We start from the raw sequence: 15613 nt of genomic DNA, 5'->3' as shown, positions 1-15613 counted from the left end.
AGCGGAGACGGTGGCATGGTATCAAATATATGTAACACATGGTTTCCATGTGTTGATGCCATTCCGTTAGCGCCGTTCCAGCCATTTATTAGCCATCCTCCCCTCAGCAGCCTGGATAGGGCCAAGTAGTGGAATAGTGGTAAGGTTTTAATGTTGGTAGGGCTAGTTTTCTTCCCTTTTCTGTCACAACGTGTAATGAATTCACACACCAGAACAGTAGGCGGAAACACAAGGCTAGATAAGAGAAGTAGATTAACGCCGGCCTCACACTCCAGTACAGTAGGTGGTGGTGTTTTCACCTTTCAGTTGGATGCGATCCGCCAAATACCACATTTTAAGAAGAAGAAGCGACCGTAAGACGAAAAACCCGGCGGGGGGAGATACGGTAAGAGGTTTAGCAAATTGCATTTTCCTACGGTGTATGAAACAACGGTTATTATTTCAAAAGAGGTGTGAACAACAATATTCAGTCTGCAGTTTGGTTGCTCGGAGCGTGTCAGGTTGCTAAACCTTTGCTCAAGGAAATCGACGACACCGACCATTCAAAGCGATGGGATGAATACGAGGAAATAGCTAACGTTAGCCTTCCTTAGCTGGTGATGTTGGCTAGCTACATAAGCTGTCATGCGCAAGAACAACGTTGGAATATTATTTGCAGCAATTTGTTAAATTCAATCAATTAATGTGAGCTGCTGATGTGATTACTAGCTAACTAAATCCATCTGGCGTGAATTCCCACCGCGCCTAACATTAGCTAACTAGCTAGTCTAGCTAACGTTAGCTAGCTGCTCACCTAATCATCCCCAAGCCAAGTCGTAAATTTTTTTCGTGACAAGAGGTGTTAGCTACTGAAATCTAGGGGTGAGGCTGTCATCTTCGTAATGCAGCACTAGGCATCGATCTAAAAACCGATCTGTGGTGGGCAATGGAATAGCAAAAAGCTGCGCATCTTGGGCATACAGTTGGTGAGGCGAGACACAAGTCGTGACTGACATTTTTTTTGTGTTTTTCTTTTTTTTTGTTGGTCTTTCCTTCCCGGCCTAGTCGCTGGTAACGTCCAGGTATCTTGCGGACTGCCCGGCCTAGTCGCTGGTAACGTCCAGGTATCTTGCGGACTGCAGCCTTGGCAATCAATCTACCTTGCTGCTAAACAGGCCTACACTGTATGTAGCAATGTGTCACTCAGCTATTGCAGATAGTGTTATGGAAGTCATTGGTAATAAGATGTTGTACTACCGGTGTGTAGCTAATGGTTGTTTATGTTGGTATTATACTTTGGGAGTCAACCTAGCGATGGCCAGTTAGCTCATGTTTATTGTGGTCCTCTGTAGCTCAGCTGGTAGAGCACGGCGCTTGTAACGCCAAGGTAGTGGGTTCGATCCCCGGGACCACCCATACAAATGTATGCACGCACGACTGTAAGTCGCTTTGGATAAAAGCGTCTGCTAAATGGCATATTATTATTATTATTATTATTATTAGTAGGGCTGTGATACCTGTCCGAGGCGGCAGCATCGCTGTGTGATGTCTGACAGCCGCACTGTATGTCCCTGCGCCACCAGGATATATCGCAGATGCACACACTGTCAATGTATTTACAGCAAGGTGTGGTGATGAGGATAAATGACATCTACAAAAAAAAAAAAAAGAGTGAGGGAGGGAGGGAGAAGATATAACCTTTGACTTAATTTATTTTTTATTTTATTTTTTTAACACACACACTGAACGACCTCTGGGCGTAGGTTCAGAGCACTCCCATACAAATCTGAGAGCAGCTTCTAGTTTTGTGCCAACATCTATCAAACTGCTCAACTCTTGAAGTTTTTGTCTTTATTTGTATTGTAAATATGTGTATATATCAGGGTTTCCATTATGAATATGTGGCGCCGGACATTTGACCGGACCCCGTATGCATCGGGGGCGTAACCTGATTAGGGGCGTCCAACCACAGAAATCACATTTAGATTATGGTAATTCATCTTAACAGAACATGCAAGTCGAGGATGCAACGACGTGTGTCCTTACCGCACACTTTGAAGATGTTAGAATAAACTGTCCACATTTACTTTTCATGACTTATGAAAGCTATGAATCTGATGCAACAGATCAGAATGTTTAGGGACTATGTTATTTATAGTTAGGGATACCTGGAGAAAATCAGACCTCTCTGAAATGTAAATGGATGGCCCTCCCTTCAGTGAAATATTTTTACCTGACCCTCCCTGAATGTTTGAAAAAAAAAAGCAACCCTCCCCTATACCCAAAACAATAATTAAAACAAAGTGCACAGCAGAGAACATGCCTACCATTTACCCTCACTCCTAGTACAGACCAGAGACTTAGATATCAAATCAAATTTTATTGGTCACATGCGCCGAATACAACAGGTGCAGACATTACAGTGAAATGCTTACTTACAGCCCTTAACCAACAGTGCATTTATTTTAAACAAAAAAAGTAAGAATAAAACAACAACAAAAAAAGTGTTGAGAAAAAAAGAGCAGAAGTAAAATAAAGTGACAGTAGGGAGGCTATATATACAGGGGGGTACCGTTGCAGAGTCAATGTGCGGGGGCACCGGCTAGTTGAGGTAGTTGAGGTAATATGTACATGTGGGTAGAGTTAAAGTGACTATGCATAAATACTTAACAGAGTAGCAGCAGCGTAAAAAGGATGGGGTGGGGGGGCAGTGCAAATAGTCCGGGTAGCCATGATTAGCTGTTCAGGAGTCTTATGGCTTGGGGGTAGAAGCTGTTGAGAAGTCTTTTGGACCTAGACTTGGCACTCCGGTACCGCTTGCCGTGCGGTAGCAGAGAGAACAGTCTATGACTAGTGTGGCTGGAGTCTTTGACAATTTTGAGGGCCTTCCTCTGACACCGCCTGGTATAGAGGTCCTGGATGGCAGGAAGCTTTGCTCCAGTGATGTACTGGGCCGTACGCACTACCCTCTGTAGTGCCTTGTGGTCGGAGGCCAAGCAGTTGCCATACCAGGCGGTGATGCAACCAGTCAGGATGCTCTCGATGGTGCAGCTGTAGAATTTTTTGAGGATCTGAGGACCCATGCCAAATCTTTTTAGTCTCCTGAGGGGGAATAGGCTTTGTCGTGCCCTCTTCACGACTGTCTTGGTGTGTTTGGACCATGATAGTTCGTTGGTGATGTGGACACCAAGGAACTTGAAGCTCTCAACCTGTTCCACTACAGCCCCGTCGATGAGAATGGGGGCGTGCTCAGTCCTCTTTTTTTTCCTGTAGTCCACAATCATCTCCTTTGTCTTGGTCACGTTGAGGGAGAGGTTGTTGTCCTGGCACCACACGGCCAGATCTCTGACCTCCTCCCTATAGGCTGTCTCATCGTTGTCGGTGATCAGGCCTACCACTGTTGTGTCGTCGGCAAACTTAATGATGGTGTTGGAGTCGTGCCTGGCCATGCAGTCATGGGTGAACAGAGAGTACAGAAGGGGACTGAGCACGCACCCCTGAGGGGCCCCCGTGTTGAGGATCAGTGTGGCAGATGTGTTGTTACCTACCCTTACCACCTGGGGGCGGCCCGTCAGGAAGTCCAGGATCCAGTTGCAGAGGGAGGTGTTTAGTCCCAGGATCCTTAGCTTAGTGATGAGCTTAGAGGGCACTATGGTGTTGAATGCTGAGCTGTAGTCAATGAATAGCATTCTCACGTAGGTGTTCCTCTTGTCCAGGTGGGAAAGGGCAGTGTGGAGTGCGATAGAGATTGCATCATCTGTGGATCTGTTGGGGCGGTATGCAAATTGTGCACTTAGCACTGCATCAATCTATCCTCTTATCTGCGGTCCGAGAAAAAAATTGCTTTTTATATACGCATTTCATGCAATTCTACGTTGTTTTACATGACTAGAGACATAGCAGAAACTTTTTTTTAAAATTCCACATCAGAGCATGACAAGGAATGAGCGCATACTGCAGCACCAGAGACGTTTTGATTTCTATACAGGCTGTTGTTTAAAAAAAAAGAAAAGGGGAACAGTTTGGAACAGTGCTAAAGTTGTCTTAACAACGTAAAAAAAAATTGAGCGCAACAGAACCAGTTACAACTGAATCAAATCAAATCAAATCAAATTTTATTGGTCACATGCGCCGAATACAACCGGTGCAGACATTACAGTGAAATGCTTACTTACAGCCCTTAACCAACAGTGCATTTATTTTAAACAAAAAAGTAAGAATAAAACAACAACAAAAAAGTGTTGAGAAAAAAAGAGCAGAAGTAAAATAAAGTGACAGTAGGGAGGCTATATATACAGTAAAATAAAGTGACAGTAGGGAGGCTATATATACAGTATAGTCAATGTGCGGGGGCACCGGCTAGTTGAGGTAGTTGAGGTAATATGTACATGTGGGTAGAGTTAAAGTGACTATGCATAAATACTTAACAGAGTAGCAGCAGCGTAAAAAGGATGGGGTGGGGGGGCAGTGCAAATAGTCCGGGTAGCCATGATTAGCTGTTCAGGAGTCTTATGGCTTGGGGGTAGAAGCTGTTGAGAAGTCTTTTGGACCTAGACTTGGCACTCCGGTACCGCTTGCCGTGCGGTAGCAGAGAGAACAGTCTATGACTAGGGTGGCTGGAGTCTTTGACAATTTTGAGGGCCTTCCTCTGACACCGCCTGGTATAGAGGTCCTGGATGGCAGGGAGCTTTGCCCCAGTGATGTACTGGGCCGTACGCACTACCCTCTGTAGTGCCTTGCGGTCAGAGGCCAAGCAGTTGCCATACCAGGCGGTGATGCAACCAGTCAGGATGCTCTCGATGGTGCAGCTGTAGAATTTTTTGAGGATCTGAGGACCCATGCCAAATCTTTTTAGTCTCCTGAGGGGGAATAGGCTTTGTCGTGCCCTCTTCACGACTGTCTTGGTGTGTTTGGACCATGATAGTTCGTTGGTGATGTGGACACCAAGGAACTTGAAGCTCTCAACCTGTTCCACTACAGCCCCGTCGATGAGAATGGGGGCGTGCTCAGTCCTCTTTTTTTTCCTGTAGTCCACAATCATCTCCACAATCATCTCCAGAAGTATCTGATCATAAATGAATTAGAGGAAAAGCCTTTTTTATTTTGTATTTTTTTATTTTTAAACACAGCAGCCGCATATCATCAGTTACGCCTTGCAACTTCATTTGGAAAACTATCATTTTTATGCCATGAATTTGTTGTTACAAAATAGATGTGTGTTGACTGTGATTGGCAATACAAGAGCATCTGCAAGGCTAAATTAACTAACTAGGAATGCAAAGACTGGCCAAACTTGGGCTTATAGAAGTTAATTCAAAGGCATTGTATAGCCTAATAAGGCTTTTTTCTTTTAATTATCTAATTCTAATAAATATATATTTTTTGACATTTTAATTTTATACAGCCTAAATGGAAAATGTATACGCATTTCGGTGAAGTGCTGTCGTTGATGTGTTGTTGAAATACAAGCCGGTAGCTGTCACATGCTTCACAATCTATTTCTTAAATGGCAGGCTATATATATATAATTACATTTCAGAGAGGTCTGATTGTGGTCCTCTGTAGCTCAGCTGGTAGAGCACGGCGCTTGTAACGCCAAGGTAGTGGGTTCGATCCCCGGGACCACCCATACACAAAAAAAAATTATGCACGCATGACTGTAAGTCGCTTTGGATAAAAGCGTCTGCTAAATGGCATATTATTATTATTATTTATAACCTTGAAATATTAATAAAAATATAGCCTAAATAATTCATCTTCCTCCCTTCTTAGGCTACCTGGCTCGCTCCTGACTGATTTTAGAGTTAATGTTTAATAGCCAGTTGAAATGTTCAATGTCAATAGGCCCTCTGTAGCTCAGTGGGTAGAGCATGGCGTTTGCAACGCCAGGGTTGTGGGTTCGATTCCCACGGGGAGCCAGTATGAAAATGTATGCACTCACAAACTAAACTGTAAGTCGCTCTGGATAAGAGCATCTGCTAAATGACTAAAAAGTAAATGTTTTGTCTCCTTGGCTATAGAAGGTTGTAGCGCAGCCTCAATGTCATAGGACACAAACCAAAGATATCCCATATGCATCCGAGTCACGTCTTTTCCTGGCGTTTTACAGCTTGTTTCTAGCATAAAGCACCGTTATAGATCACTTTGTATAATCAGGTCCATTTTAATTATTTTCAAAATATTAAGCTAACAAGGGGTATGCCTATGCTTTTAGCCATTTACCCTCGCATACCCTCGCATACCCTCGCATACCCTCGCATACCCTCGCATACCCTCGCATACCCTCGCATACCCTCGCATAACGCATACCCTCGCATACCCTCGCATACCCTCGCATACCCTCTCAATTTGAGCCCTGGTTTTCACTTAACACACCAAGCCCTTCACTGACACTGAGCTATTTAAGGGGTGCATGGTGACTGAAGGACAAAATCTATGGATAGTAGACTATAATTTAGTCTGTCGAACAGGTAGGCCTACCTCTTGAATCTTGAATAGGAAGAAATAGGCTCAAACACAAAGCCCTCTTGTTGTTAGTAACCTAAAGTCAAATTAAAATGAAGACTGTTTAAAATGAATTAGGCCTTTTCGAATTAGCCTACTTTCAGCACCAATGGGCTGTCCATCTCCACGGCTGCTGCTTCATAGTCATGTAAATTATGTAAATTACTCGAATATGGCTTATTGTGAGGTCAATAATGCTGATAAATAGCTTCATTATGGGCAACTAAACATATTGTTTTTATTCAAATCCATTATAGCAGTAGCAAGCTTACCTGCAGTCCTCCTCATCTTCAAGCTCTCCCTCTAACTGAACAGGACATCAGTAGGTCTAATCCGCGCCCACAGATATTGCATTTGTTTGTCAAATAAAACATTATTTTTGGAAGAAGCCTTTGAAGTGCCACATACAGCCATTGGTTAGGCAGCACAAAAGGGTTTACATCAGCAAGAGCCGGGCGGGGCTTATGATTGGGAACGCCTATCCATTGCAGTGTAGCCTAGGTAATATACACCATCCCAGCAGCGCATAGCCTATCCATTGCAGTGTGTAATGCAGTGTAGGGCCTATCCATTGCAGTGTGTAATGCAGTGTAGGCAAGACAATTTTTAGGGGGTAGATCAGCTTTAATATTGCAGATTGTGGCATCCATCAATATAATTGTCTGCATCATTTTTAAATTAAAAAAATAAAATAAATATCATTTTATTTTCCCCTAACCCTACCTCCCCTCCCCTAATTGGAGTAAACTAATGGACAACAACACTTAGGCTTCTACTTCCAGTTTATACATACTATATACATTTTACGGACACAGTATATTTTACATGAGTTATCTTGTTATTTTTAGTCCCATCCTTCAGCTCCACTCAACCCGTCCCATCTATCTCTGAAACACATCCAGTTTTGATTTATATTTGTCATATATTTTTCAACTGTGCTGTGATGCTTCACAAAAGTTCTGAACCTTTTTATTCTCATCGTTTCTACAGATGGTAAATTTAAAGATTTTCTACACTGTATCTAGGCAGAGTTGCAAAGAAAAAGTCCAGTGTCTGTGTTCTTTTGCCCATCTTAATCTTTTCTTTTTATTGGCCAGTCTGAGATATGGCTTTTTTCTTTGCAACTCTGCCTAGAAGGTCAGCATCTCGGAGTCGCCTCTTCACAGTTGACGTTGAGACTGGTGTTTTGCGGGTACTATTTAATGAAGCTGCCAGTTGAGGACCTGTGAGGCATCTGTTTCTCAAACTACTCTAATGTATTTGTCCTCTTGCTCAGTTGTGCACCGGGGCCTCCCACTCCTCTTTCTATTCTGGTTAGAGCCAGTTTGCGCTGTTCTGTGAAGGGAGTAGTACACAGCGTTGTACGAGATCTTCAGTTTCTTGGCAATTTCAACTGTGCTAATATAATTGCAAACGGGTTTTCTAATGATCAATTAGCCTTTTAAAATGATAAACTTGGATTAGCAAACACAACGTGCCATTGGAACACAGGACTGATGGTTGCTGATAATGGGCCTCTGTATGCCTATGTAGATATTCCATTAAAAATCAGCCATTTCCAGCTACAATAGCCATTTAGAACATTAACAATGTCTACACTGTATTTCTGATCAATTTGATGTTATTTTAATGGACAATTTTTTTTGCTTTTCTTTCGAAAACAAGGACATTTCTAAGTGACCCCAAACTTTTGAACGGTAGTGTATGTGTGTGTGTATATATATATATATATATATATATATATATATATATATATATATATATATATATATATATATATATATATATATATATATATATATATATATAGCCTGTGAATGCATAGAATGCTTCCAATCCTTTATACTGCACATGTTATGTGTATTGTATCAATCCATCTCTACACATGAAGTTCCCTCTCTGGAAATACACATTTATTTATTTTTATGATGATGATGGTGGTGATGATGATGGTGGGGATCTGTCAGCAGAGAGTATAGTGGTCCCTTGGCCTTTCCACCGGCTGTAACGCTGAGAGGAGATGATCACAGATCAGAACTGTAGGTGAAGTCTTTCAGATCTATAACACTTGGAGACTTCCTGACCGTTAGTCCCCGAGCCGAAGCAGTACGAACACTCAGGAGTGTAGACCGTGCAGATATGCGTTTTGCAGATGTCGTTTTTGTCCAAATCTTGACTCCTTCGCTCACACGTACAGTATCTCTCACGTCCATAGGCTAGCCGTCACACGTTTAGCGTTTTAAATGTTGGTCGTTTTAGCAGACGCTCTTATCCAGAGCGACTCAGTCGGTGCATTCAACAAAGGTAAATAAAACAACCACATTCAGTGCAAGTCAACACTTTCCTCCTGTGTCCTTTGTTCCAGGTTTAACATCATTGGCAGCCTCATCTTGGATCTAGCATGGCCTTCAGCAAAGGATATCGCATTTACCACAAGTTGGACCCGCCCCCTTACAGCGTCATCGTGGAAACCAGGAACAGAGATGAATGCCTCATGTTCGAGTCGGGGGCTGTCGCCGTGCTATGTAAGACGCATCCTGATTGGTTAATTTGGTTATCACAGATACTTTCATTTAAAACAATCACAGATTAATAAAATGCTTAAGTTACGTTCCCCACCTTAAACCGTGCTGTGTTGGATAGACTGACTTGTTGATTGATTTATTGATCATAAGGGAGATTTCATCAACATGCAGATCATAAGATACACTAGAGACAGTCCTGCTGCAGTGCAGTGGAAAACCCAGTGAGGAAATCTGGTTGAAATGTCTCTTCAACCAGTTTTGTTTACTATCAATGCACCTGACTAGGATTAATAATGTCCATTTCTGGGTGGTGCTGAAAAGACATCTATGCATCTTAAGGCCAGGCACCAAAGGCTGAAATGACATTTTTACATATCAATTTTGAGATTTGTTGGTATTTTGGTCAATTTAATATTCTTATTAAAAAAATAAAAATGTTAACTTGATGAATGTATATTTGCTTTAGTGTATCACACTACCGTCATCAACATTGTAATTTGAACTTTGGCAACTTTAAAATGGACACCAATCATTTCACGTAATTTAAAAGCACATTTCATAGAGAACGTTACAAACTGGACTATATTTAGTAACTTACTTTGAAGAGATGGTGATTGGGTCCATATAGGCGTTTTGTTTTCATATTTCAGTGTACTTGTCTTGAACTGCCATTTCCTGAAAGTCACACTCTTCCCACACACCAACACATTTTTCTAAGCTTCAGAAATATCTGCATTTCACCACATTTGGTGTGTTTCTCCAGACTTTGCCAGAGGGAATTGTTGATATGTTGTACATTTTCTATTCTAGATAACATTTTCTTTGGAAAAAAAATGCATTTTTACGTACACGTCTTTAATATTTTACAAATAGGAAGACGGAAAAAAAGTATTTATCCACAATCTGCTCTGAACAAGTCCGGTCCTGCAGTGACTTAACAAAATTAAATCAACATATTTAGGCTGATTTCATCCAGTGTCCAGAAACATTGATTTGTGCGATATGCACATATTTAATGAGATTGCCTAATTGGCATATTTTAATAAAGTATTTCAGAAAATGTTGATAATTCAGTCTATTTATCGTGATATGGATTTTTGTCTGTATCACCCAGCTTTAATATGAACCATGTTACCGTTGTTCTTGTACAGTATCTGTCCAGGGGGTGTACTCGTACCTCACGCCATATAAACAGGAGATCCAATCCTTTATACTGTATCAATCCATCGCCACACATGGAGTTCCCTCTCTGCCCCTATTGGCCTGTGGCTTGGAAAATACTTACTTAGTATCTGTTTTAGGTGACGTCATATTACATTATACAGAAAGGATTCACATTCACACCCTTAGATTTTTTACCACATTTTGTTGTTACAGCCTGAATTTAAAATTGTTTTTTTTGTTTGTTTTGTTATTGGCTTACAGACAATACCCCATAATGTCAAAGTGGAATTATGTTTTTCTAAATGTTTACAAATTAATTAAAAATGAAAAGCTAAAATGTATTTAGTCAATAGGTATTCAACCCCTTTGTTATGGCAAGCCTAAATAAGTTCAAGAGTAAAGATTTGCTTAACAAGTCACATAATAAGTTGCATGGACTCACTCTGTGTACAATAATAGTGTTTAACCTGATTTTTGAATGACTACCTCATCTCTGCACCCCACACATACAATTATCAGTAAGGTCCCTCAGTCGAGCAGTGAATTTCAAACACAGATTCAACCACAAAGACCTGGGAGGTTTTTCCAATGCCTCGCAAAGAAAGGCATATATTGGTAGATGAAGCAGACATTGAATAACCCTTTGAGCAAGGTGAAGTTATCAATTACACTTTGGATGGTGTATCAATACACCCAGTCACTACAAAGATGCAGCCGTCCTTCCTAACTCAGTTTCTGAAGAGTAAGGAAACCCTTCAGGGATTTCACCATGAGGCCAATGGTGACATTAAAACAGTTACAGAGTTTAATGGCTGTGATAGGAGAAAATGGAGGATGGATCAACAACATTGTAGTTACTCCACCATACTAACCTGATTGACAGAGTGAAATGAGGGAAGCCTTTAGAGAATACAAATATTCCAAAACATGCATCCTGTTTGCAACAAGGCACTAAAGTAATATTGTAATAAATGTACAGGACATGAGCAGGTTGCTGACTATTGGTGGCTGTTCAGCAGCCTGATGGTCTGGGGGTACACGCTATTGGCCGGTCTTATTTTTAGCCATGATGACCCTGTACTGCCCACGTCTGAGTGATGAAAGGAGAACAGGCCGTGGCTCGGGTGGCGGCGGTCCCCGATGATCTTCTTGGCCTTCCTGCGACACCTGGTGTTGTAGGTGTCCTGTAGGGCAGGCAGTGTGCACCCGATGGTGCGTTCAGCTGAGCGTACCACGTACCACCCTCTGTAGTGCCTTGCTGTCCGAGGCGGTGGAGTTGCCGTACCAGGCTGTGATGCAGCCCGACAGTATGCTCTCGATGGTGCTCCTGTAGAACACTGTGAGGGTCCTCGGCGACAGGCCGCATTTCTTCACACTCCGTGTGGTTTTGACCATTTCAGCTCCTCGGAGATGTGTATGCCGAGGAACTTGGACGTGTTTTTTTTTAAACATCTCCACGGCGGCCCCGTTGATTAGGATTGGTGCGTGCCCAGCCTGGTTCCTCCTGAAGTCCTCAATAGCTCCTTTGTTTTGCTGACGTTGAGGGAGAGGTTGTTTACCACGCCGTCAGAGTGCCTACCTCCTCTCTGTAGGCCGTCTCGTCGTTGTTGGTGATCAGGCCTACTACTGTCGTGTCGTCAGCGGACTTCATGATGGAGTTGGAACTGTTTGAGGCGACGCAGTCGTGGGTATACAGGGAGTACACGAGGGGACTGAGGACACACCCTTGTGGTACCACTCTCCATGTTTTCAAGCATAGTGGTGGCTGCATCATGTTATGGGTATGCTTGTAGTCGTTAAGGACTGGGGAGTTTTTCAGGATAAATAAGAAACGGAATGGAGCTAAGCACAGGCAAAATTCTAGAAAACCTGGTTCAGTCTGCCTTCCACCAGACGCTGGGAGATGAATTCACCTTTCAGCAGAACAATAATGTAAAACACAAGGCCAAATCTACACTGGAGTTGCTCACCAAGAAGAGATTAAATGTTGTTGCCGAGTTACAGTTTTGACTTAAATCTACTTGAAAATCTATGGCAAGACTTGACAATGGTTGTCTAGCAATGACCAACAACCAATTTGACAGAGCTTGAATAATTTTGAAAATGTTGCACAATCCAGGTGTGGAAAGCTCTTAGAGACTTACCCAGAAAGACTCACAGCTGTAATTGCTACCAAAAGGTGCTTCTAAAATGTATTTACTCAGGGAGTTGAATACTTATCTAATCAAGATATAGTAGTGTTTTATTTTTCATAATCTTTTAAGCAAATGTTAGAATCTTTCTTCCAGTTTGACATTAGAGTATTTTGTGTAGATCGTTGACAAAAATGTCAATTAAATCCATTTTAATCCCACTTTGTAACACAACAAAATGTGGAAAAAGTCAAGGGGTGGGAATACTTTCTGAAGACACTGTAAGTGCTTCCCAGTTCTTGTAAAGTAACTATGTTACGATACATTATGAGTGTGTGGTCCTCTGTAGCTCAGCTGGTAGAGCACGGCGCTTGTAACGCCAAGGTAGTGGGTTTGATCCCCGGGACCACCCATACACAAAAAAAATGTATGCACGCATGACTGTAAGTGCGCTTTGGATAAAAGCGTCTGCTAAATGGCATATTATTATTATATTATATTGTCCTTCATGATAATGATAGTCCTGTCTCTTGTCCTCCCCCAGCGGCAGCAGAGAAGGAGGCCATTAAGAACACATATACCAAGATGATGGATGCCTATGGGATCCTGGGAGTCCTACGCCTCAACCTGGGTGAGTCACTGACACCTGGGGGGTCTGATTACCATAAACATCCTATTGGATGCTGCACCGCATAATCATATAACCTAGCATGGAGCTAATGTTATCCCTGCGAGGATGGGTCTCCTACCCTTTGAGAAGTATTAGGGCTGGGCAGTATAATGTATTTTACTATACGCTGAGTGTACAAAACATTAAGAACACCTGCTCTTTCCATGACATAGACTGACCAGGTGAATCCAGGTGAAAGCTATGATTCCTTATTTATGTCACTTGTTAAATCCACTTCAAGGGTTTTTAAGCCTCGAGAAATTTGGGACATGGATTGTGTATGTGTGCCATTCAGAGGGTGAATGGGCAAGACAAAAGATTTTAAGTGCCTTTGAACGGGGTATGGTAGTAGGTGCCAGGCGCACCGGTTTGTGTCAAGACCTGCAATGCTGCTGGGTTTTTCACGCTCAGCAGTTTCCCGTGTGTATCAAGAATGGTCCACCACCCAAAGGACATCCAGCCAACTTGACACAACTGTAGGAAGCATTGGTTAACATTGGCCAGCATCCCTGTGCATTGGTTTCGACACCTTGTAGAGTCCATGCCCCGACGAATTGAGGCTGTTCTGAGGGCAAAAGTGGAGGGTGCAACTCAATATTAGGAAGGTGTTCTTAATGTTTTGTACACTCAGTGTATACCGGTATTGATGGACGGACCGGTTTGGGTTTTTACTTTACCTTCTATACCGGTATTTTAATGTTTCGTTTGTTATAAGTGATAAGCAACTCCGGCGGCGTGTAATGTCCGTTTTTATAGTTTACTCTGTTTGCTACTTGCAAGTCGTCTCTCCTGCCGCTTCCCACAGCCCCGCCCCCTGCCGCTTCCCACAGCCCCGCCCCCCTGCCGCTTCCCACAGCCCCGCCCCCCTGCCGCTTCCCACAGCCCCGCCCCCCTGCCGCTTCCCACAGCCCCGCCCCCTGCCGCTTCCCACAGCCCCGCCCCCCTGCCGCTTCCCACAGCCCCGCCCCCTGCCGCTTCCCACAGCCCTGCCCCCCTGCTGCTTCCCACAGCCCTGCCCCCTGCCGCTTCCCACAGCCCCGCCCCCTGCCGCTTCCCACAGCCCCGCCCCCTGCCGCTTCCCACAGCCCCGCCCCCTGCCGCTTCCCACAGCCCCGCCCCCTGCCGCTTCCCACAGCCCCGCCCCCTGCCGCTTCCCACAGCCCCGCCCCCCTGCCGCTTCCCACAGCCCCGCCCCCCTGCCGCTTCCCACAGCCCTGCCCCCTGCCGCTTCCCACAGCCCCGCCCCCTGCCGCTTCCCACAGCCCCGCCCCCTGCCGCTTCCCACAGCCCCGCCCCCTGCCGCTTCCCACAGCCCCGCCCCCTGCCGCTTCCCACAGCCCCGCCCCCTGCCGCTTCCCACAGCCCCGCCCCCTGCCGCTTCCCACAGCCCTGCATTTACATTTTAGTCATTTAGGAGACACTCTTATCCAGAGCGACTTACAGTTAGTGAGAGCATACATTTTTCATACTGGCCCCCCGTGGGAATCGAACCCACTACCCTGGCGTTGCAAGCGCCATGCTCTACCAACTGAGCTACAGGAGGCCATAATTACACTTAGTTTGTGTATATTTGCGGCTAAAATAAATCGCATTAGCCATTAATGCTAAGCGCTAGTTAGCTGGATGACCAGTGCTGAGGGGTGTACTACAAAACAGGATCAATGAGTTAGCCGGGAAACTTTGATTTAACAACCAGAAATATACAGTTGATTTTTCTGGTTCATAAAAAAAAAAGCTAAACCTAGATCTGTGTGTTTGGTTACTGAGTCAATTAGACCATGCCCATTTCAAGCTTTCTTTTTCTAAAAACTAAAAAGTGATTTCAGAATATTCAGGCAAGTCAGCTGGCTAACTCCTTGATCTTGCTTCGTAGTATACTCCTCTGGCGTAGGCCTAGGTCAGCATGTTGTTGGTGAAACGGTGTCATCTAAATCAGAGAGGAATAGGTGAAGCATGAATATGTTAGCTAGCTAGCTACATGAAGAAGGGGAATGTAAAATTGTATAGGGTCCCCTAGGAAAAGCTGACCAACACTTTGGTTCCTACCCTGTCACAATAATTCCTCCCTGGCTTATTAATTAGTTGTCAAGTCAAACAACAGTGTATTCAAGGTGCTTCTCACTGTATTACAACTATTGAATTGCAATTCTATTTCCATGATTTCAACAGTACACCAATAAACTAGGCCTAGATGTTTGCCCAGTGTGGAAATTATAACATTTTATGAAAATGCTGAAAATTGTTGGGTTGAATTGAACATTATAAAACAACCAGAATGTAGAAATTGAAATCACTTATCATTTTTTGTGTTGCCACCCTAAGGTCACGAACTACTCATAAAGCATATTTAGAACTTTTATTATTAATAAATATAAAATACAGCCATACTGTACATTTTTTTGAAAAAGTGTGATATGATATTTTGGGCGTATTGCCCAGCCCTGTAAAGCATGGGTGACCTTATGGCAAATGCAGAACATTTCTTCCTGGTTGTAATCAATGCAATTACAAAGGGGGTTGCTAAAACAATGGTGTTGAACTGTAGGGTTGTGAAGGAGCCTTCTTCAGCAGCCTGTAGTCTACAGTATGTCCTGCCTGTTGACTGCAGAGATTCTCTGTCTCCTGCCCTCTGCGTGACC

General features: G+C 43.5%; 1 protein-coding gene across 1 annotated transcript in view; it reads left to right on the top strand.

The window, feature by feature from the left end:
* Positions 1-329: 329 nt before the first annotated feature.
* Positions 330-15613, top strand: part of LOC311114584 (synaptojanin-1-like) — a 99164-nt gene continuing 83880 nt past the window's right edge. Inside the window, exons 1-3 of the mRNA XM_084189825.1 lie at positions 330-385; positions 8849-9008; positions 12849-12935. Of these exons, the coding sequence (XP_084045951.1) occupies positions 8885-9008; positions 12849-12935 (211 nt within the window). The 5' untranslated portion in view covers positions 330-385; positions 8849-8884. The remainder of the gene's footprint in view (positions 386-8848; positions 9009-12848; positions 12936-15613) is intronic.

This window comes from Coregonus lavaretus, assembly GCF_964263955.1.
Source record: "Coregonus lavaretus genome assembly, contig: HAP1_SCAFFOLD_251, whole genome shotgun sequence".
Classification (NCBI taxonomy): domain Eukaryota; kingdom Metazoa; phylum Chordata; class Actinopteri; order Salmoniformes; family Salmonidae; genus Coregonus; species Coregonus lavaretus.
The sequence above is the reverse complement of the archived record's forward strand: the minus strand, read 5'-3'. Positions and strand labels throughout refer to the sequence as shown.